Below are 23,230 nucleotides of genomic sequence, written 5' to 3'. Positions count from 1 at the left end.
CATCCACTTGTGCACAGTCTCCCAGGAAGCCACCTCAAGCTGCCAAACTGGCTTCAGATGAGACACAGACCCAGCGAGGTCTTGCCATGTGTCACATTTTGAGGAGACTTAGGATTTTTCCTTAGACATGCAGAGTCCCCATTGCTGTGTCCCCTTGAGTTGCCAGAGGGTGACGGCAGCAGGCAGTGGATGACGTTCTGAGATACTCCCAGCAGAGCTCCCACCACACAACTACTCCTACAGACAGCAGGACAGCCAATTTGGAGGAGATGATCTAAACAGAGGCTTTCAGTTTTTTGACAGCAGTATAATGCCCCTCAGTCTCTGAGCATGTCACCTGCCCAGGCTGCAGAAATGAAGCAGTGGAGGGACTCTCCACCCATCGGCTCTCATTGTCACATGTCTGGCTGCGTGCCTGTGCATCACGGAGACACCAGCGAGCTAACTTTGCAACTGCTGGGTACCAAGCACTCTTATACACCTCACCTCATCTTCAGGAACCCTTCTGAGGATAAATAAATTGAAGCACACATGAGGTCAAAGTATTTTCTCATTCCAGCCAGCAAGTAAGTGGCAGAGTACCAGATGTGTCTCCCTTCAAATAATGTGTTGTTTCCGTTCTCATTCCTGCCTTCTTAGCAGGTAGTGGTGCTGGACCCTTCATTATCTGCACCATCCTCATCAGCATCTCAGCATCCTCATTGTTATCACCATGTCATTATCATTCTTACTGTCGGAGTCACTCTCATCCTTATGTAAACAACATCATTACTATCATTATCCTCACCATCACCATAGTCATCTACCATCATCACTATCACCATCAATCTTCCTTCTCCTCTTTACCATCTTCACCATCACCATGATCACCAACACACCATCAGCATGTTACTTCCATTAAATAAAACTCTCAAGTGGTTTCTCATTGCTCTTAAGACAAAGACTAAGATCTTTAACCTAATACCTGAGACCAGGTACAGCCCATCCCTTGTCCCTCCCTCCCTCTTCAGTCTCTAAACTCCAGCTCACTTGACTCCTTAAATGACACAAGAACCTCGCCACCTGGGAATATTATTGGCCACTTTGCAGATAAGCAAATATCTTCAGGCAAATATCTCTTGACACCTAGAATGGAACACAGCTCTCTGTTTTATACTCATATATTGCTCCTTATTTCTTTTATGTGATTTACCACAATTTGTCTCAGTTTCCTTGCATGACTCATGTCTAACTTTGCTGTCAGAATCAGCTCCAAGGAAGTAAGAGTTCAGTTTGTCCTGCTCTCCAGCATACTCCTAGGCTCGGTCATGCAGAGGGCTCATGTAAATGTGAAGCTAGGGGTTAAATGGCTTGTCCTTAAGGCCAGTGGATTGAGACAAAAGAAAAAAAATGGGAGAGCAAGTTTCCACTTGACAGGTAAGGATTAAAGGGGAGGCACTAGGGAGTCTGGGACAGTGTGGATGGCATAAATGTTGAGGGACCACAGCTAGCAATAATGAAAAGAGTAGGTACAAGGAAACCTGCGTACCCAAGAGCATGCACACCATGATTTTAGGTACTAGGTCTGAACATACAAGCTTGCTAAGGCAATGGCAAACAGTTTAATCCTGCCACCTCATGGCGAGGCTCAGGGCAACATATTCCTGGGGGAAAGAGAAGGGAAAAACCCAGCTGGGCATGAAAACACAAAACAGGAGAAGAGAGAAGATCAAGAGGCAGAGTAAAGGACTCTGGGCTCATCTCCTATCAAAAACACATCAAAACTACAACTACACGTAGAGTGACTCTTGCTGAAATTGATCTAGGGACTAGAAGAGCAGCTCTTCTACAACCAAAGATAAGACAGATCCACATGGAGTAATAGGAAGCGGGAGGTGGGGGGGGGGGGTGACCTGGTTAGGACACAATGGGGGACACAGAAGATGCAAGGATATCAGGGGCTTGGGGATCCTCCTTGGGGAGTGAGGTATCCAAGTCACTTCAGCCCTGGCATCCAACACCTAGAAAATAACTCCCCCCCTTAGCTGATTTTAAACCCACTGGGGCTAACCTGAGGGCTGTTAGAAACTAAGATTCCACTTCTCAAGAGTGCACACACAGAATTGCTTTTTCCTCATCACAGTGCTAAGGCAACATATTGAAAATTGCCTGGTGGTCTGCCAGAGCCACCCCAGTGAAACTTCCATCTAGTGCCAGGGTTCCTCTCCATCTCCTCTTGTTCTGGCACTGATTTCCACTAAAGCAGAGGCTACTGTTGCCAGTGAGAATGCATATACTTGTGAGAAGCATACCTAGTTCTAACCCTTGCCTTGCCTCTGAACAGGGCAGAGGCAGCCACTGACATCTTGGAATTTGTGAAGTGGGAGGGGGGAATCCCTGCATAGACTCCAGAGGGGGTGAAGCTAGCTCCAGGGCAGAGAACACCGACAGCTGAGCTCCCGGTGCTGTGAAAATCTGATAGGCGGTGAGGCCAGCTCAGAGTTGGGGTACCAATCCCTCTGGCCCTGAATAAGTCACTAAACAAGACACAAACCCAGGGGGCTAAGATGAAACCAGTCCAAGTGCAGGCCCAAGCTCTCAGGCCCTGGCCATGTCCCAAACCAAGATGTACACTACTGTCATAACTGGGAGAAATTAAGATCCCCCAGGCCTCTGCTCCAGCTCCTCAACCATTGACTCTACCTCCAAGAGGGCAGTGACAGCTCCTGTTCCTACCTAGCTCTGGTTCTAGCCACTGTGCTCCAGCCCGACCTTCCACCCAAGGTGGGAAGATGTTCACTTCGGACCTAGCTGTCCCGCCAAAGCCACTGGGCACACACAGACTGCACAGGGGCACTCCCACATAAGAACACACCTTCAAGACCGGGAAAGTAACTGTTTTACCTAATTTCATACAGACATGGAAAGTTAAAATGAGAAGACAGAGGAATATGTTAAAAAAAAAAAAACCTGAAAAAATATGCAAATGAAAAAGATATCAATATTAATAAATTACCTGAGTAAGAGCTCAAAGAAATAGCGATAAGGATGCCAACTAAATTGGGTAAAAGATTAGATGAACATGGTGAGGATTTTAACAGAGAACTAGATAGTATAAAGGAGAATAATTCAGAGATGAAGAACACAATAACTGAAATGAAAAACACACTAGAGGGAATCAAAAGCCAATTAGGTAATACAGAAGAACACACAAACAAACTGGAAGATACAATAGTGGAAATCACACGTTTGAAACAAGAAAAAGAAAACAAATTTGAAAAAATGAGGCTAGTTTAAGGGACCTCTGGGACAACATCAAGTGTTCTGATATTTGCATTATAGGGGTGTCAGAAGGAGAAGATAGAAACAAATAGAAACTGTATTTGATGAAGTTATGGCTCAAAACTTGCTGACACTGAAGAAGGAAACAGACATATAGGTATGGAAAGCAGAGAGGATCCCAAACAAGATGAACTCAAAGAGACCCACATGAGGACATATAATAGCAAAAGTTAAAATTAAAGAGATCATTTTAAAGGCAATAAGAGATAAAGAGTCATAAATAAAGGAGCCCAATAAGGTTATTGGTTGATTTTCTGCAAAAACTGTGCCGACTAGGCAAGACGGGAGTTATCTGATGTATTTAGAGTGCTGAAAGGAAAGAAAATACAACCTAGGATGCCTCTATCCAGTAAAATTATCTTTCATATTTGACTAATTAAGAGCTTCTCAGACAAGCAAAATCTAAGAGTTCATCAATATTAAACCCACCTTATAAGAAGTGTTAAAGGGTCTTCTTTATGTGAAAAAAAGACTACAACAAGAAAGAAAATGTAGGTGGCAGAACTTTCCACCAGTAAAGGCAAATATATAGTAAAGGCTGTGGATTAACCACTTGAATAAGTTTAACAAAGATTAAAATACCGAAATTGTAAAAGCCAATTGTAAGTGCAATAGACAGTTATAGGATAGAGTGATAGTGTAAAATATGGCATTAAAAACACAAAACATGAAGAGGGGAGTAGAAAATGTAGAGCTTTTAGAATATGCTTGAACCTGAATGACTATCAGTTTAAAATAAGTAGAATTAGTTATAGTCAGTGTATATGAACTACATGGTAGCCACAAATCAAAACCTTCAGTAAAAATTAGAAAGGACCACAAATGTAAACACTAAAGAAATCATCAAATTACATCAAATTTAGTGAAGAAACTAAAAGAGGAAAAGAACAGAGGATAACTACAAAAAGGTAACCAGAAAACAAGAAAGTGGCATTAAATACATACTATCAATAATCATTTTTAAATGCCAATGAACTAAATGCTCCAAGCAAAAGACATAGGGTGGGTGATTGGAACTGAAAAAAGAGAAAAACAAGATTCATCTATACGCTGCCTACAAGAGACTAGCTTCAGAGGTAAAACACACAGACTGAAGTTGAGGAGATGAAAAATGCAAATGCAAACAAAAGGGACAATGGAATAGCAATATCATATCATTCAAAAAAGAATTTAAAACAAAGTTTAAAATAAAATACAAAGACATAGAAAATAGATTCATGGACATTGGGAGAGGGGAGAAGAGGGTGAGATGTATGGAAAGAGTAACATGGAAACTTACATTACCATATATAAAATAGATAGCCAACAGGAATTTGCTGTATGGCTTAGGAAACTCAAACAGGGGCTCTGTAGCAATCTAGAGGGGTGGGATGGGGAGGGAGGTGGGAGGGGGATTCAAAAAGAAGGGGATATATGTATACCTACAGCTGATTCATGTTGAGGTTTGACAGTAAACAACAAAATCCTATAAAGCAATTTATCCTTCAATAAAAAACAAGTTAAAAAGAAAAAACACAAAGAAAGGCATTATATTATGGTAAAGAAATCAGTAGAAGAAGAGGATATAATATCTCTAAACACATTCACCCAATACAGAAGCACCTAAATAAACAAAGGGAGAAACTGACAATAAAATAACAATAGAAGATTTTAATATCCCTTTTACATCAATGGACAGATATCCAGATAAAAAATCAATAAGCAAACATTTGCCATAAATGACAGTCAATCAGTTGGACTTAAAAGCTATCTCCAGGATATTCCATTAAAAAATAACAGAATGCGCATTCTTTTCACGTGTACACGGAATGTTCCCCAAGATAAATCATAGACTACAATAAGATTCAACAAATATAAAGGAATAGAAATTATAAATACTAGACCACAACAAGCTTCAACAAATATAAAAGAATAATAATTATTTCAGGTATCATTTCCAAACACACAATATGAAACTAGGAATCAACTATAGGAAGAAAAATTGGAAAACAACCAAACATGTGGAGACTAAAAAATATACTACTAAAATCTCAATAGGGCAACAAAGAGATAAAAGAGGAAATCAAAAAATACCTTAAGCCAAATGAAAACTCTGTTTTCCAAAATCTATGGGACTCAGCAAAAGCAGTTCTAAGAGGGAAGTTTATAGCAGCATAGGCATACTTTAAGAAATAAGAAAAATATCAAATAAACTCTATCATCTAAAGAAATTAGAAAAAGAAGAAAAAAGCCAAAAGTCAGCAGAAAGAAAGAAATAATAAAGATCAGAGAGGAAGTAAATAAAATAAACCAAAAACATTAATGAAAAAAAGAATTGTATTTTTTTAAAAGACGGACAAAATTGATAAATCTTAGGAAGGCTCAAAGAAAAAAGAGATATATAAATACACAAAATGAGGGGGGAAAGAGGAAAAATCATAATCAATATCACAGAAATACAAAAAATAAAATCATAACAGAATAATAGAACAACAAATTGCCAAAAAACTAGACAAAGTAGAAAAAATGGATAAATTCCCAGAAGCATACAATCTTCCAAAATTGAATCAGAAAAACAGATAATCTGAACGGATGAGTAGTGAAATGGAATCAGTAATCAAAAAGCTCCCAATAAACAAAAGTTCAAGACTGCATGGTTTCACGGGGGAATTCTAGCAAATGTATAAAGAAGAGTTAACATCTATCCTTCTCAAACTATTTTAGAAAATGAAGAGGAGAAAATACTACCAAGATCATTCTACAAAGCTACCATTACCCTGGTACCCAAAACATACAAAACACTGAGCCACCAGGGAAACTCAAAATGTACTGGAGTGGGTAGCCTATACCTTCTCCAGCAGATCTTCCCAACCCAGGAACTGAACCAGAGTCTTCTGCATTGTAGGTGAATTCTTTACCAGCTGAGTTACCAGGGAAGCCTGTTACAAAACACTAGAAGAAAGGAAATTAAAGTCCAATATTCCTGATGAATATTGATGTAAAAATTCTCAACAAAATATTAGCAAACAAAATCAAGCAATATATAAAAGAATCATACATCATGATCAAGTGAGACTTATTCAGGAAGATAAGGATGGTTCAATACCCACATTGATCAATGTGATACAGCACATTAACAAAAGAAATGACCAAAAGCTACATGATATAGATAGAACATAACATAATAAAGGTCATTTATGACAAACCCAGAGCAAGCATCATACTCAAAAGCTAAAAACTGAAACCTTTGCCTCTAAAATTAGGAACAGAACAAGAATATCCACTGTCACCATTTCTATTTTACCTAGTATTGGAAGTCCTAGCCACAGGACTCAGACAAAAGAAATTTAAAAGCATTCAGATTGGAAGGGAAGAAATAAAACTGTCACTATTTGCAGATGACATGACACTATGTATAGAAAACCTTAAGTCTACTAAAAACCAATTAGAACTAATGAATGAATTCAGTAAAGCTACAGGATATTAGATAAATATACAGAAATTGGTTGTTTTGTATATGTACTAATGAACTATCAGAAAGAGAAAGCAAAGAAACAATCCTGTTTTACACTCCTGTCAAAAAGAATAAAATACCTAGGAATAAACTTAACCAAGGAGGTAAGAGACCTATAGTTTGAAAACTATAAGACACTGATAAAGAAAATTGAAGGTGATACAATAAATAGGTAGATATTTTGCATTCATAATTGGAAGAATTAATATTGCTAAAACATGCACACTACCCAAAGCAGCCTATAGATTTAGTGCAATACTTACCCAATTACCCAAAGCATTTTTCACAGACCTGTAACAAATGATCCTAATTTATGGGTCAATTTTATTCTGAATAGTCAAAGCAATCTTGAGAAAAAGCAAACAAACAAAGCTAGAGGTATCACTCCCCTTGACTTCAGAGTATAATTCAAAGCTACAGTAATCAAAACAATATGGTACTGGCACAAAAACAGATGCATAAATCAATGAAATAGAATAAACAGCCCAAATATAAACCCACTCAGCTATGGTCCATTAATCTACAACAAAGGAGTCAAGCATATACAATGGAGAAAAGACAGTTTTTTCAGTAAGTGGTGCTGTGAAAATTGGACAGCTACATGTAAACGAATGAAATTTAAACATTTTCTTACACTACATATACAAATAAAATGATTTAAAGACCTAAGTGCAAAATAGCCTCATTAAACTCCTAGAAGAAAACATACAGTCTTAGTAATATATTTTTGGATCTGTCTCCTCAGGCTTCCAAAGGGAAACAAAAGCCACAATAAACAAGTGGGACATAATTAAACCTCAGTTTTTGCACAACTAAAAATACCCTCAAAAAGAACCAAAAGGCAGCCTATAGCATAGGAGAAGATATTTGCAGATGATATTTCTGATAAGAGATTAATAATATGCAAAATATATAAACAGTTCATACAACTCAAAGCCAAATCATCAAAACCAAGCAATTCAATTAAGAACTGGACAGAGGGCCTGAAGAGACAATTTCCCAAAGAAGACATGCAAATAGCCAACAGGTACATGAAGAGATGCACATCACTAATTATCAGGGAAATGCAAATCAAAACCACCATGAGATATCACTTCACACCTGTCAGCATGGCTACCAAGAACAAAATATACAAATAGCAAATATTGGCAAGGATGTAACAAGTAACCAATATTGGTGAGGATGTAGAGAAAAGGGAATCTTAGTTCATGGTTGGAAGAATGTAAATTGGTACAACCACTATGGAAAACAGTATGAAGGTTCCTAAAAAAAAATTAAAATTGCCATATGGTTTAAGCAGTTCCACTCAGGGGTAGATATCTAAAGAAAACTAAAATACTAATTTGAAAAAATACATGCACTCCAATGTTCATAGCAGCAGTACTTACACTAGCCAAAATATGGAAGCAACCTAAGTGTAACTTGACAAATGAATGGATGAAGAAGATGTGGTATATATACATACAATGGAATATTATAAGTCATATGAAAAAGTGCGATTGACCTGGAGGGTATTATGTGCTTTTGAAGTAACCCAGACAAAGATGAATATTTTATGTTTTCAGTTATATGTGGAATCTAAAAAGGGAAACAAACTAATGAAAATAGCAAAACAGAAACAGCGTCATAGATACAGGAAACAAATTAGTGAGGGGAGGATTGAAAGGAAAGGCAAAGCAAGGATAGGGGCTTAAAAGGTACAGAGTATTCGATATAAAATAAATTAAATGCAAAAATGTATTATAAAAGACATAAAATAAACCAATATTTTATAGTAACTTTAAATGGATGGGAATACCAGACCTCCTTACCTGTCTCCTGAGAAACCTGCATGCAGGTCAAGACACAACAGTTAGAATTGCACATGGAACAATTGACTAGTTCAAAATTGGAAAATGAGTATGATAATGCTGTATGTTGTCACCCTGCTTATATAACTTATATGCAGAGTACATCATGTGAAATATCTGCCTGAGTGAACCACAAGCTGGAATCAAGACTGCTGGAAGAAATACAACAACCTCAGATATGCAGATACCACTCTAATGGCAGAAAGTGAAGAATAACTAAAAAGCCTCTTAATGAGAGTAAAAGAGATGAGTGGAAAAGCTAGCTTTAAATTTAGCATTCAAAACACTAAAATCATGGCATCTGATCTCATCACTTCATGACAAATAGAAGAGGAAAAAGTGGAAGAAGTGACAGATTTTATTTTCTTGGACTCCAAATTTACTGTGGATAGTGACTTCAGTTATGAAATTATTAATAAAGGATGCTTGCTCCTTGGAAGAAAATCTATGACAAACCTAGACAGCATATTAAAAACAGAGACATCACTTTCCTGACAAAGGTCCACACAGTCAAAGCAATGGTTTTTCCAGTAGTCATGTACAGATGTGAGAACTGGACCATAAAGAACGCTGACAACTGAAGAATACTTTCAAATTGTGGTGCTGGAGAAAACTCTTCAGAGTCCCTAGGACTGTAACGAGATCAAACCAGTCAATCCTAAAGAAAATCAACCCTGAATATGCATTGGAAGGACTGATATTGAAGTTGAAGCTCCAGTACTTGGCCACCTGATGAGAAGAGCTGACTCATTGGAAAATACCCTGATGCTGGGAAAGATCGAAGGCAAAAGGAGAAGGGGGTAGCAGGGGATGAGATAGTTAGATAGCATCACTGACTCAATGGACATGAATCTGAGCAAACTCCAGGAGATAGTGAAAGACAGGGAAATCTGGTGCTCTGCAGTCCGTGGGGGTCACAAAGGGTCAGACACAACTTAGGTACCAAAGAACAACAACAACAACAACAATCATAACTATATCAAATCACTATGCTGTGCACCTGAAATATAACTAATATAACATTGTAAATCAAATATGCTTCTCATTTTAGAAAAAGCCAGAGGGGAAGTCTGCACCTGTCCCAGCATTTTTCAGGCCTATAGAGAGAGGCTGTGTGGGGCAGTGGTTACTGTCATGAATTCTAGAGCCTGCTAGCTTGGCCCAGTCCTGATACTGAACCTGCCTGCAGGTCACTTTCCCTCTCAATGCTGTTTCTTCCTTATCTGTGAAAGGGGTCTAGACAGTCTATCCCCCCAGGTGGCTCTGAAGCCTCCTTTCCAGGTGTCCACAGCCTTCCCAGTACCTTGCCACTGCTCACAGCACCATTCTCCTCTCCACACTTAACCAGTTCAAAGTGGAGGCAGCCCTGTCATAGGCACAGGCTGAAGACTATCTTCTGTACCTCCTTGAAGACAAATTGGGGTTGGGCAGACAGTGTAATGTTAGGGTTCTGTTGATCAGGAGCAGGACACAGAAGGGCAAGCCACCAGCAGAGCTGAGCTTGCGTCCTAACCCTGCAAGCCCTGTATAATGTTGGTTTACCCTTGGATTCAGTTTCCTTACCTGCAAACTGTAAATGCTTATAGTTGTGAAGATGACATGTGGAGTGCATGGAAGGGATCTGTTCCAGTGACATTCATGCCCTTCTTTCCTCTGAACAAAATCAGATACAGCCTAGATGGTTAGCAGCAAATCTCCTGGACCCCATCTTCACCAAAGTCCGTTTCATCTCCCAATGTTCGCTGAAAACTGTTTTTCTGCAGCCACTTAATGGGAGGCCACCTTTGTCCTCAGACCCACCTGCCTGGAGTGTCCTGTGTCCCACCCCTTGTCCCACTTAGCATCGCAATACTCTACTCTCCCACACTTGATGCCACCTTTGATCTCAGTCACCATGCTTTACCACCTTTCTGTTCCCACTCTGTTCACTTGTTCCAACTTCTCTTCAAAATTTCCAATCTTTTCCTCTATGTCTCTGGATATAATTGGGACAGTCATATTACCTTTTTCCAGCTTTTTATTGCAGTGACACATATACATAATATCTCAACAAAAGGCCAAGTTAGAAAGCAATAATCTCAACAATCTGTTTTGTGACTTTGTCTAATGGAGTTAAACCTAGTGAGAGCCACAGCAAGGACCACAAATTTCTTGAGAAGTTTATGACAGTAGAAACACTACCATCTTTACTGAAAGGGACAAAGAAGGTACAAAATGAAAGTTGGACCCCAGATTTCTACTACAGGAAGCAACCGTATAGAACTATTTCAGCGCAAACAGATGTTACTTTCTATAAAAACAGGCCATGATAAGCATCCACAATGATCATTTTCTTCTTATTTTTTACAGCCAAGTCTCCATTATTTCAAATGAATTTAGAATACAATTTTTAAGCTTTAACAAACGTGGAGGTCCCAAGACAAGCAGATCTCTGCAACCACCCACGCCCCACCCCACCCCCCACCCAGAATCTTAAAGACTCTATGGAGATCTTAATTGGGTTCAGTCATATAAACTGTCCAGATGGTCTCACCAACACCTTATTCCCTCAGGGCTGCATCCTTGGAGCAGACCCACTGTGGGCAGAACCTACATTCCAAGAACAGGGGAGGGGTGAGGAGCCTCCATTTGCCCAGGTTCAGCTCCAGGGTCAACTTGTGATTATATCCTCTTGATGACATCCTCCAACAGATGAGACTTCAAAATTCAAGTTTAATGGGATGAGACTCTTGGAAACCTTGAGGCATAGTGAATGATTTGGCATTTGAGAAGGACATTAGTCATTAGAGGTCAGCGGTTGGACCCCCTAAAGACCCATAGAAAAGTAAAGTGAAGTCGCTCAATCATGTCCAACTCTTTGCGACCCCATGGACTGTAGCCTACCAGGCTCCTCCATCCATGGGATTTTCCAGGCAAGAATACTGGAGTGGGGTGCCATTTCCTTCTCCAGGAGGTCTTCCCCACCCAGGGATCAAACCCAGGTCTCCTACGTTGTAGACAGACCCTTTACTGTCTGAGCCACCAGGGAAGTCAAAGGTTCCCATACTCTTGTATAAAAGACCCATACTCTTGTATAATTGTCTCTTGCTGGGTGTGGGAAAGACCTGTGATTGTCCATCCCATGATCATGTCATGTTGTATAATACCAAGTGAGTTTAAGAAAGGGGTATTACCTTTGGTGTCCCTGACCTGATCACATGGGGACTGGGGGATGGAGGAACAGATGAGTGCAAAGTGCACTGGATCTTGAAAGCAAGTTGGACACATTTGAAGACACTTACAGAAGCACCTGACCTCTGAGCATTGGTATATATTCCCAGTATATATTCCTCTGAGTATTAGTATCTATTCCTTGTACGTATTTCTAGTACATATTCCTTTGAGCATTATTATATATTCCTTGTCATACTGCCACAGCTGTCCATGATGACTCCCCAGCTAAATGGGGTCACTTGGAGAAGGATCCTGTGTGCCCTCTGCTGCCCCCCCATCAACCTGGGGACTCCCAGCGATGACTACCGTCCAGTGACCAGGGGCTACGAGCTCCAGACACCCATGGCAAGCTGCTTCTCCAACTGCATGCCGGCCTTCCGGTCCAGGTCACGGGTGTGGCCCGCACAAGGAGACGGTTTCCCAGCATGCCCCGGGGCCCACGCGAGCCGCGGTCAGCTCAGTCAGATCGCAGATGCAGGACCGGCCGGATGGAGATCCCGGCGGCCGAGGGCTCCGGGCCAGGCTGGAAGGTAGCCTGCACCCTGGCTGTTGTCCTGCTCTGCCTGCACTCACTTCTGCCGCACACCAAGGTGGCTGGGACCACAGATGGATCACCAGTGTCTGCCGCGTCATGTGAGTAAGCAGGAGGGTGAGGGGGGTCAAGGTCGCTTGCCCTCATGTGTCCCCTCCCTCTGCTCCCCACTGTTCCCATCTCCACCCTGACAGTAGACCGATAGGATCTGTACCTGCCCAGTGGTTTCTGGAGTCCCTGAGTCTCTGTGGGGCATGGAGGTGGAGGAAATGATAGCCCACTTCCCTGCAAGGTCTTCCTACTAGGTTTCAGTTGTCCTCTGTCCAAGGACCAGCGGCCTGCACTTCCTGTCCTTGTTGGCCCCCATACTCTCTTCATTTGGAGAATGAGGAAGTCCCGCTTCAGAGGGAGAGCTGTCAAGCAGAGCATGTTTGGGCTCAGTCTCTCTAGAATATGAGGATGGGTGAGAAGAGGTGCCTCTACTCGTCTCAGTGGCATCACTCTGGAAGGCTTCAGTTCCTGGCACTTCAAAAGCAGTGTGCTAGTTAGGTGAACTAGGTCTGGGAAAGTGTCTGTATCACTGCCCAACCTGGACCTCTGCCCTGGCTACTGTGCTGATAAGCCCCTCTGCAACTGCCTCCCTTCCTGCCCCCTCCAGATCCACAGGCTGCTTCTGTAGCACCACCATAATCAGCGAAGTTAGGTGGCCTTTTGTCATGTGAGCCAAATCATTTCACCCTGGCTCTTGGACTTTCCAGCTTGAAGTGGCAGGATGGGCTGTGGTGGCCTGGGTCCTATGGATACTTACCTTTGGAGGCACCAAAGTTGGCATCCATAGCACAGAGATCTCATGGCTGGGACTGTCTCTACAGCATGTGGGAAGACTGCCGTAACTGGGAGGATCACTGGTGGCAAGGACACAGTTGACAAACGCTGGCCTTGGCAAGCTGGTCTTCTCTACCAGGGTACGCTTATCTGTGGAGCTTCCCTCATCAGTGACTACTGGGTGATCTCAGCTGCCCACTGCTTCCAAATGTACGTCTTTCCCACAGCCTGCTGCTGGGTGGGATGGGGAGGGAGCACAGATGGGCAGGACAGAAGGGGATGAAGGCTGTCCTAGTCTTTCTTTCTTAGGCTTTGACCATGTTTTGCTGCCACCAAGGATCTCTGTGTGTGCAGTTGCCCCTGCCCTTGACTCCGAAGTCCCCTCTCCCTGGAAGGCCATCCCTGATCCTCACTAGACTCCAGTTTCCTGTCTGAATCCCAGGACAGGGGCTATTTACCTCATTCTCCCTCTGGGGATACCCCTTCATACTCTAGTAATACTTGCCAAGATGCTGTCGTTGTCTCAGTTGCATGTAATGCATGTAAATAGCTAAATGGAAATTAATTCTAATTGTGATGATCAGTAAATACTAGGAAGTGAACTTTACTTCCATTTTAAGTGCTTCCAATCTACTCTTCATCTTCCCTAAACTTAGGAGTTAAATATTATTCCCACTCAACATGGACTCTGATTTCTACATCTTGCCCAGGTCTAGAGAGTGCACGAGATCTCAGCTTTATCTTCCTTTTGTGAAAATAGCAGTGGATGTGTAGTGTCTCTGGTCATATGCCAGGCACAAGCTTCAGGCTCAGTATTGGAACCATAGTCCCAAGGCTTGCCAGAGCTGGGGGCATCCAGCAAGTCCTAGTGTGGACAAACATTTTGCCCTCTTCCAACCAGGCAATCCACAGGCCATCTTCAGCGCAATTGCTAGAGGCTTCCCTGGGTCTTGACCACTTTCACAGACTAGCAAGTTTCTTTCTGGAGGCATTTTGGAATCCAGCTCTTCTTGTCACTTTTGTTGAAGCATGTGCCTAAGAGGAGCTGTGGTCACCACCATCTCCACAGGCCAGAGTGATGCCTCTGTCCAGAGGCAGATGGCCTCTGTCCAGAGAAATGGGACAGGGCAGTCAAGAGAGTGAGCTGCTCCTCAGGTGCATCCTGGGCTTGCTCTGTACCTGGAGTGGGTGGAAGTGTCACCTTCCAAGTCAGGAGTCTAGAGCTGCTGGCATCAGCTGGCTTTGAGATCCTACTTTGGTCCTGTTTATTCATTCAGCACGGTGCCAGGCCCCACGTGAGGTCCACTGTGGGGGAACTGGAGATGCAGAACCCATCTTCAAGTTTCTGATCCTACCAGGAAAGAGACACAAGCCCAACTCCTGTGATACAGGTTGGGAGGCCAGAATATGCAAGAAAGTAGATCTTGAGCCACTAATAAAGGAAGTCTGTGGGTGCTGTCAGATGAGGGGCTTGAAGTTGGAGGGGCCTTGTAGGAGGAGTTTGGCTAGAGAGATAGCCTAAGCAGAACATACAGGTAGAAAGTTGCTCATGTTCCAGCAGCAAGGAGAAGTCAATTCCATGAACTCCTCTATTTGTTCCACAAAGACTTGTTGAGTGCCTGTCAAAAGAGGAGGACCAGCTTATAGAGAAAACAGTGTGCGAGGTCCAGGCAGGAGAGGGGTGCATTATTCTGGGCTGAGAAATCTGAGAATCACTTCTGGCCCCGGGAACTTCCAAGTGTTCTGATCAGACCTGGGAATGAACCAAGTATCTGCTGACCTAAACTGTAGGGGTGCAGTTTGTTATTGTTCAGTCGCTAAGTCATGTCCAACTCTTTGGGACCCATGGACTGCAGCATGCCAGTCTTCCCTATCCTTCACTATCTCCCGGAGCTTGCTCAAACTCATGTCCATTGAGTTGGTGATGCCATCCAAACATCTCATCCTCTATTATTCCCTTCTGCTTCTACCTTCAGTCTTTCCAGCATCAGGGTCTTTTCCAATGACTCAGCTCTTTTCACCTGGTGGCCAAAGTATTGGAGCTTCAGCTTTAACATCAGTCCTTCCAGTGAATATTCAGGGTTGATTTCCGTTTGGATTGACTGGTTTGACCTTCTTGCTGTCTAAGGGACTGCTCATCTAAACTAAAGGGTTACCGCTTGATGTGTATCCAAAGTTTCTTTCCAGCACAAAACGCTCTGCTCCTTTGATTCTATTACATGCTGGGTAAGCCATCAGAAGCTTTCAAAGTACAAATGTCCTGAGACTATGAACAGCAATCAAACCTACCTCAATATTAGGGAAGAAGGAGGAAGAATCCTTTGGAATAATGGTGGTGTGTACCAGGAGGAGGGGATGGGAGGTAGGCAGCCAGGGTAAGGATGATGGCCCAGCACTCAGAGGATATGGGTAGTAACTAAGCCTCCCACAACAGGTCCCATAAGCCATCTGACTACAAAATCTTGCTGGGGTACTACCAACTAGAAAAACCTACTTCATACAGTCAATTGGCAGCAGTGTACCGACTCTTCATCCACACTGACTATAACAAACGCTACTTCCAGGAGAGTGACATAACTCTCTTGCAGCTGTATCATCCTGCAAAGTTTTCTGACTCCATCCGCACCGTCTGCCTCCCTGAAGCTAATATCCAGTCGCTCGATCTTATCTTCTGCTGGATAACCGGCTGGGGGATGGTCACGGAGCAAGGTGAGTGGGAGCAGGGCAGGTACAAACAGCCAGGGCTGAGGAGGGGGAAAGGGGATGCAGTAACCGCTGCAGGGCCCTTCCAGCTCTTCTCATGCTTTCAGTTTCCTTCAGCCCATTGTTCAAAACAGCCTGAGTATATCTAACTTTCAAAACCAGGATCTTGAGCTCTTTGACTCAGCTACTCAGGATCCAACTTGATTCCCTGGTCCTGTTTGGGCAAGCCCCTTCAGGACACCTCTTGAGCTTCCACTGCAGGTAGAGGTACTTGGGCAGCAGTAAGGGAATGAAGGTAGGCCTGCTCTCTGGCCAGGGAGGTTAAGTTGGAACATTTAAGGCTTAAGAACATTTACATCAATGAATCTCTTGTCCCTCATCCCTTAACTCAAGTGAAGTTTACCCATTCTGCTGTGCTGGGCATGCTTATTTTTAGACAGAGAATTTTGCACTAGGGTGAATGCCTTTGATTCAGAAAAATAATAACATTGAGTGAAAAAATGTGGAATGTAAATTTGACATGATTTGTAGGGTCATGATTTGGCAGACCATATTTCAGTGGAGTCATTTGGGGCAGGACTTTGTTTGCTGAGCAGGCCAGTGTCAGCATCCCTGCTCCTGGTCACAAATGTCAGTCACAATGCCTCATCATGAGAACAGCCAACTCTCCAACATTTCCAAAGACATCTGCTGGGATGGGCTGTCACTTGTTAAGAACCACTGGCAAAGCAGGAAAGATTTTCCAAGACAGGTGAGACAGTAGGTGTTGGGACATGAAGGGAAGTCACAGGCTGGAGCAGCCACCGGGACAGGGAGCAGCTGACACTAAAGAGACTCCCAGCTGATAACTGTCCTTGCCTCTCCATACCCTCTGCTGATCACAGATGCTGGGCCTGTGCCAGCCCTGTGACTTGTGAGGCACACGGGGCAAACACTGCATAGGAGCCAACCATCACCAGCACCCTGTGCTGCCACAGGAGGGTGCCTCCGATCTGTGAACAAGATCTAGAACTAGCACCAGCATGGACAGTGTCCCTAGACGTGTGCTCCTCTAGGAGGCAGAGCCATGCCTCGTTTTTCAAGCCGCCTAAGCAGCACGAGGCACTGCAACGCCTTGGCCAAGCCAAGACCCAGCTTCCACCCTCTATGCCTCTGCTTCTGCTTCCACAGGGCAGCCAGATTAGTTGTTTTTTAAAGATAAGCAGATCCTTCAGTGGTTTCCTCGTGTGCTTAGAATGAAATTCAAGCTCCACCTCCTGGTGAGGAGGCCCTGCTTGCTCTGGACTCCACTATGATATTGCCTTATCTTTTTCACCCCCTACTGTACCCACTGCAGCCACAATGACTTCCCTCCTCATCCTCCCCACCATGGGTCCCTCACATTTGTTGTTTCATCTGCAAGGTATCTTTCCCCCTCATCGTTGCACATCCACTGAAGGCTTCCCCAATCCTGGCAACTAGAACTGGCAGCATCTCTATTAGCAGGAAGGTTAGGGAGCGAGCTGGTCTCTCTCTCTCAGGGTCCACTCCACATCTGAACCCCTCTCCCTTCACCTGCAGAGTTCCTAACTACTCCCAAAACACTGCAGGAAGCAGAGGTCGGCTTTTTGGATAATTCATTTTGTGAATCGATTTTGAAACCGCCAGAAACGAGCAACCAAACAATTGCTGTAAAGGACGGCATGTTGTGTGCTGCAGACTACCTGACAGGAAAGTCTGTCTGCCGAGTAAGTAACACGGGCTGCTTCTCCTCTCCTGCGGCTTCTGTCCCCTCTCCTGTCTTCTCTGAGCCCTTCCCCAGTCCCTGACTTCCTCTTCCCAGGCCCACCCCAGAACGATGCATCAGAGCTGAAGCACAGAAGCCCTCAAAGGGTGCTGGTCCATTCCTTCCATTTTCTTTATAACTTTTAGAAGCTTTGTTGAAGGATAGAATACATAGAAAAGGGCATACTTTACAAGTGTATCATTGGATGTGTCTTTTAGAAATTGACACATTCAAGTAAACAGCATCCAAATGGGCTTCCTCATACCCCTTCCTTTTACCCCAGAGTAGCCTTGACATAAATGAACATAACTGCTTGTCAGGACATAATGGAATCTCACAAGACACACTTTCAGTCCCCTTCAGGCACCATTGTGTGTGTGAGTCCTGTTTCTCTTGCGTGGAGTTTCTGTTATGTGTCATATTGCTGCAGAGCATTACCTGCTTAGTGTTGCGTGAATATACCGTCATTTTCTTTTTCCATTCTGGTGTTGATGGCATTTGGGTAGTTTCTGCTTGAGACCCTCGCAAATAGCATCCTTGTGCATGTGTTTTAATGTTCATGGGTTCATATTTTAGTTGGGTATAATGCTAGGAGTAGAATTACCATACCATAAAATGTGCACGTGTTCATCTCTCCTAGATACTGGAGACCAGCCTTCCACCCTGCTTGGACACATTTGCACTCCCACCGACAATGGCTGCTCCACGTGGCCGCCAGGACTTCACACTGTCCACATTTTGGTTTTAACCATTGCGAGGATTTTTAGTTTGCGTTTCTCTGATGAATAATGAAGGCAAGGTTTTTTCCATATGTGTATTGCCTTTTTGTAGTATCTATCCAAGTATTTTGCCCTTATTTCAAACTGAACTATGGACTGCGAGTCCGGTAGTGCTTGTGTACAATGTCAGTTTCTTCTCCCACTCAGAGCAGTGCTTCTAGTTTATGGTGGGGGAGCCGAGGTCCAGAAAGGGAAGAGGACAGAGGATGATCAAAGTCGGCCTTAGGAGAACCATGTCCTTCTCTGAGGCTGTGCCCCCACCAGCTTCCTCACACGTTCTCCTCTCCTCCCGCACCTTCTTTCTAGTGCTTTCTCTGTCTCAGAAGCATACTGCCATCTTCAAACATGCCACATGACCCTTCTCTCCTCTTCCCACTGCCCTAATTCTCTGCCTGCCTTCCCAGCAGAGCTCGTCCCAGGATGTCTGCACCTGCCTTCTCTTTCTTGCTCACTTCTCCTTCTCACCTCAGCTCACTTCATCAAACATCCGCACCTGCCATTCCCCCACATTGCTTTTATCAAGATAAGCAAAGGCCTCAGCCTCACTGGGGCTGCTAGTAGATATCAGACTTCCTCCCACACCCACTCAGCAGCGCAGCCTGCAGCATTTTTCATCAGATTCTAAGGGTGGTCCCTCTGGTGTCTCCTGCTCCCTTTCTCCTCCTTCTGACACCAGCCCTCCAAAGACCCATCCCTTAGTACTCATCCTCATCCTGTTTTTCTTGCCTTGCTCCATTCTTTCCTTAGATAGACAGGAAGGGTCAGATATGGCGGATTCTGTGTCTTGACATTTCTTGCCTATCTTTGTTACCCTTGCTGCCACGGTCGTGTCCTCATTGTTGTCCCTGCAGTTTCGTGACCTCCCACTTGACTATGTTCTGTCCAGCCCAAGAACCAACCTACCATCCATTTAGAATCCAATTTAGGTCACATTACCTCCCTGCTGGATGTCCTTAAGTGCTCGATTCACCTCCAGCTCCTGGCTGATGAGGACTGGGGGCAGAGCTTGTCACTCTAGGCCACCTCTGCCTGCATCTCCCAGAGTCTGGCCTTGCTCATCTCTCCAGCTTTAGCTTAGAGAAGCTCTCTGAAAATCCTCCTCCGGGCACTTCTGTTTCACCTCTGAGCCTGCAGATGTGGAGAATGTATTGTCTATGTTGTGTTGTGCATCATCACCTTGTCTCCCACGTGCAGAACGTGCTCAGTCATGTTCTAAATGAACACCCATGCTGAATACAGAAGGGTCGAGGGGTGCTGTGTTTCCTTGGCTCCACTTTTTGCCCTGTGAGATGGAAACATTATGCCCCATAGTGGCAGGTGACTTCCTGTCTTGGCGTCCCACACTCAAAGCTCCTCACATTCTCCTGGAAGTCCCTTGGGATTCCCTTCAATTCCAGCCATCCTGCCAGCCTCGGCATAGGCCTCACCTCTTTTCCTCTGAGCACATCTAGCAGCTTGGCATTTTCTAAAGAAGTTTAACCAAGAAACTGAGAAAAACTAGAAACCATAGTAAATCAAATGCAAAAGCTCAGGTGGAATGGTTTTGAGCACTGCCTCCTGTACAGTATCATGAACCTCAGTCCATAGTTCTTCTGGCACTTTGTCTATCAGATCCAATCCCTTGAATCTATTCTTCCCCTCAATTGTATAATCATAAGGTATTTGATTTAAGTCATACCCGAATTGCCTAGTGGTTTTCCCTACTTTCTTCAATTTAAGCCTCAATTTTGCAATAAGGAGCTAATGATGTGGGCCAGCATCAGCTCCAGGTTTTACTTTTGCTGACTGTACAGAGCTTCTCCATCTGTGGCTGCAGAGAATATAATCAATATGATTTCAGTATTGACCATCTGGTGATGTCTGTGTGTAGACTTGCCTCAGGTGAAAAAGAAATGCAAGAAGGCAAAATGGTTGTCTGAGGAGGCCTCAAAATTAGCTGAGGAAAGAGAAAAGAAAGGCAAAGCAGAAAGGGAAAGATATACCCAATTGAATGTAGAGTTCCAAAGAATATCTAGGAGAGAAAAGAAAGCCTTCTTATGTGAATAATGCAAAGAAATAGAGGAAAGCAATAGAATGAGAAAGACTAGAGATCTCTTTAAGAAAATTGGAGATACCAAGGGAACATATCCTGCAAAATGTGCACAATAAAGGACAGAAATGGTGAGGACCTAACAGAAACAGTAGAGCTTAAGAAGAGGTGAAAGAATATGCAGAAGAACTGTACAAGAAAGGTCTTAATGACCTGGATAACCACAATGGTGTGATTACTCACCTAGAGTCAGACATCCTGGAGTGTGAAGTCAAGTGGGCCTTAGGAAGCATCACTGTGAACACAGTTAGATGTAGATGTGATGGAATTCCAGCTGAGATATTTCAAACTCTAAAAAATGATGCTGTTTGCTGGTACTCAATACGCCAGTAAATTTGGAAAACTCAGCAGTGACCACAGGACTCAAAATGGTCAGTTTTCATTCCAATCCCAAAGAAAGGAAATGCCAAAGAATTTTCAAACGTGCTCATTTCACAGGCTAGCAAGCAATGCTCAAAATCCTTCAAGCTAGGCTTCAGTAGTACATGAACAAAGAACTTCAAGATGATGCTGTTTAAGTGCTGCACTCAATATGCCAGCAAATCTGGAAAACTCAGAAGTGACCACAGGACTGGAAAAGGTCAGTTTTCATTCCAATCCCAAAGAAAGACAATGCCAAACTACCACACAATTGCACTCATCTCACACGCTAACAAAGTAATGCTCAAAATTCTCCAAGCCAGGCTTCAACAGTATATGAACTGTGAACTTCCAGATGTTCAAGCTGGACTTAGAGAAGGCAGAGGAACCAGAGATCAAATTGCCAACATCCGTTGGGTCATAGAAAAAGCAAGGGAATTCCAGAAAAACATACTTTACTGACTACAATAAAGCCTTTGACAGTGTGGATCACAACAAACTGGGAAATTCTTAAATAGACTGGACTATCAGATTACCTTACATATCTCCTGAGAAGCCTACATGCAAGTCAATAAGCAATAGTTAGAAGAAAACATGGAACAATGGACTGGTTCAAAATTAGGAAAGGAGTACATCAAGGCTGTAAATTGTCACCCTGCTTGTTTAACTTGTATGCAGAATACATCATGTGAAATGCTGGGCTGGATGAATCACAAGCTGGAGTCAAGATTGCCAGGAGAAATATTAATAACCTCAGATAAGCAGATGATATTGCTGTAAAGGCAAAAAATGAGGTTGAACTGAAGAGCCACTTGATGAGAGTGAAAGAGGACAGTGAACAAGCTGGCTTTGGTTTCTCCATTAGTCATGTACAGATATGAGATTTGAACCATAAAAAAGGCTGAGGGCCTAAGAATTAATGCTTGTGAAAGTAGTGCTGGAAAAGACACTTGAAAGTCCCTTGGAGAGCAAGTCAATTCTTAAGAAAATCATCCCTGAATATTCATTGGAAGGACTGATGCTAAAGTTGAAGGTTCAGTACTTTGGCCACGTGATGCAAAGAGCTGACTCATTGGAAAAGACCCTGACAGTGAGAAAGATTGAGGACAGGAGGAGTAGGGTATGACTGAGCTTGAAATGGTTGGAAGGCATCACCAACTCAAAAGACATGAGTTTGAGTAAGCGCCAGGAGATAGCGAAGGACAGGGAAGCCTGGCAGGCTGCAGTCTGTGGGGCTCACAAAGAGTGGGACATGACTTAGTGACTGAACAACAAAAATGATGGTTGGGATGCAGTGCTAGGCTGAGCAGGTAGTTGGCAGCTTCTAGGCCTGCCACAGCCATTCTTCAGGACATTAGAGGGTACCTTCTCTCACATGGGTTGGGAGGGAAGAGAACTCACATCCTGAGCCTGTTTCTTCTTATAGATATGAAATGAGCTCTAAGGCCTCACCCTTGAGATTTTGATCCAGAAGGTTTGCAGTGGAACCCCTGTGTCTGGACCTTTCAAACTGCCCATGTAATTCTGCTAATAACTCACTCATATTCCCGTCTCGCCATGAGGCCTTCTAAACTCCACTGTGTTCTCCTCACACTTTCTGAACAATGCCCATCCATCTCCAAGTTGGTCCGCATGACTCATGCCTTCTCTTTCCTCAGGGTGATTCTGGGGGACCCCTCGTCTGCAAATTAAATGACACCTGGTATCTGATGGGGCTGTCCAGCTTTAGCACGCCCTGTGAGAAGCCCATAGGCCCCAGCATTTTCACCAAAGTCTCCTACTACAACCAATGGATCACTGAGAAGCAGAAAAGCTCGCCCAATCCTGACCCTTCAACTGCTCCTGCTGAGGAGAAACCTCCTGCTCTGTTCAACTTTAATTCTCTTGGCAATGTCCACAAGCCCAGGAGCTTCCTAGTCCTCGTGGCTTCACAAACCTTCCTGCTGCTGATTTTCCTCTGATGATGGGGCTCTGACAGACACATAGGGCCCCCTGGCTCTCTTCTCAGAAGCCCACTGCATTTTTGCCAACTGGCTGTACTTAAATGTGTTCAACTCTGAGTCCTCCCTAAATCTGACTCTGCTCCAAGCCTGATAAAATAAAAATAATGGAAGAAGTCTCTGCTGTTGTTTCTGAGTCATCAAAACCACCTCATACCCTCACCCCAAATGTGCTTTGAGCTCCTCCTTGGGAAGAGATGGGAAAAGACAGGGACACTGAGTGACTGGCGGGCTGTGTGCTGAATATTTCTTGGGGAGTCTACCAGAAGAGCTGGCAGGGCTCAGGGACAAAGCGTTATG

At 43.6% G+C, this 23,230-nt stretch overlaps 1 protein-coding gene across 1 annotated transcript; it reads left to right on the top strand.

The window, feature by feature from the left end:
• The first annotated feature begins 12,090 nt into the window (after positions 1-12,090).
• LOC136144738 (serine protease 40-like) lies at positions 12,091-22,891 on the top strand. The gene is made up of 6 exons (XM_065902598.1): positions 12,091-12,222; positions 12,264-12,510; positions 13,282-13,444; positions 15,669-15,943; positions 17,498-17,664; positions 22,589-22,891. The coding sequence occupies exons 1-6, from the start codon at positions 12,091-12,093 to the stop codon at positions 22,889-22,891; spliced, it is 1,287 nt and encodes a 428-aa protein (XP_065758670.1).
• The last annotated feature ends 339 nt before the right edge of the window (positions 22,892-23,230 follow it).

This window comes from Muntiacus reevesi, chromosome 12 (assembly GCF_963930625.1).
Source record: "Muntiacus reevesi chromosome 12, mMunRee1.1, whole genome shotgun sequence".
Classification (NCBI taxonomy): domain Eukaryota; kingdom Metazoa; phylum Chordata; class Mammalia; order Artiodactyla; family Cervidae; genus Muntiacus; species Muntiacus reevesi.
Note: the sequence above shows the minus strand (reverse complement) of the source record. Positions and strands in the feature narration are given on the sequence as shown.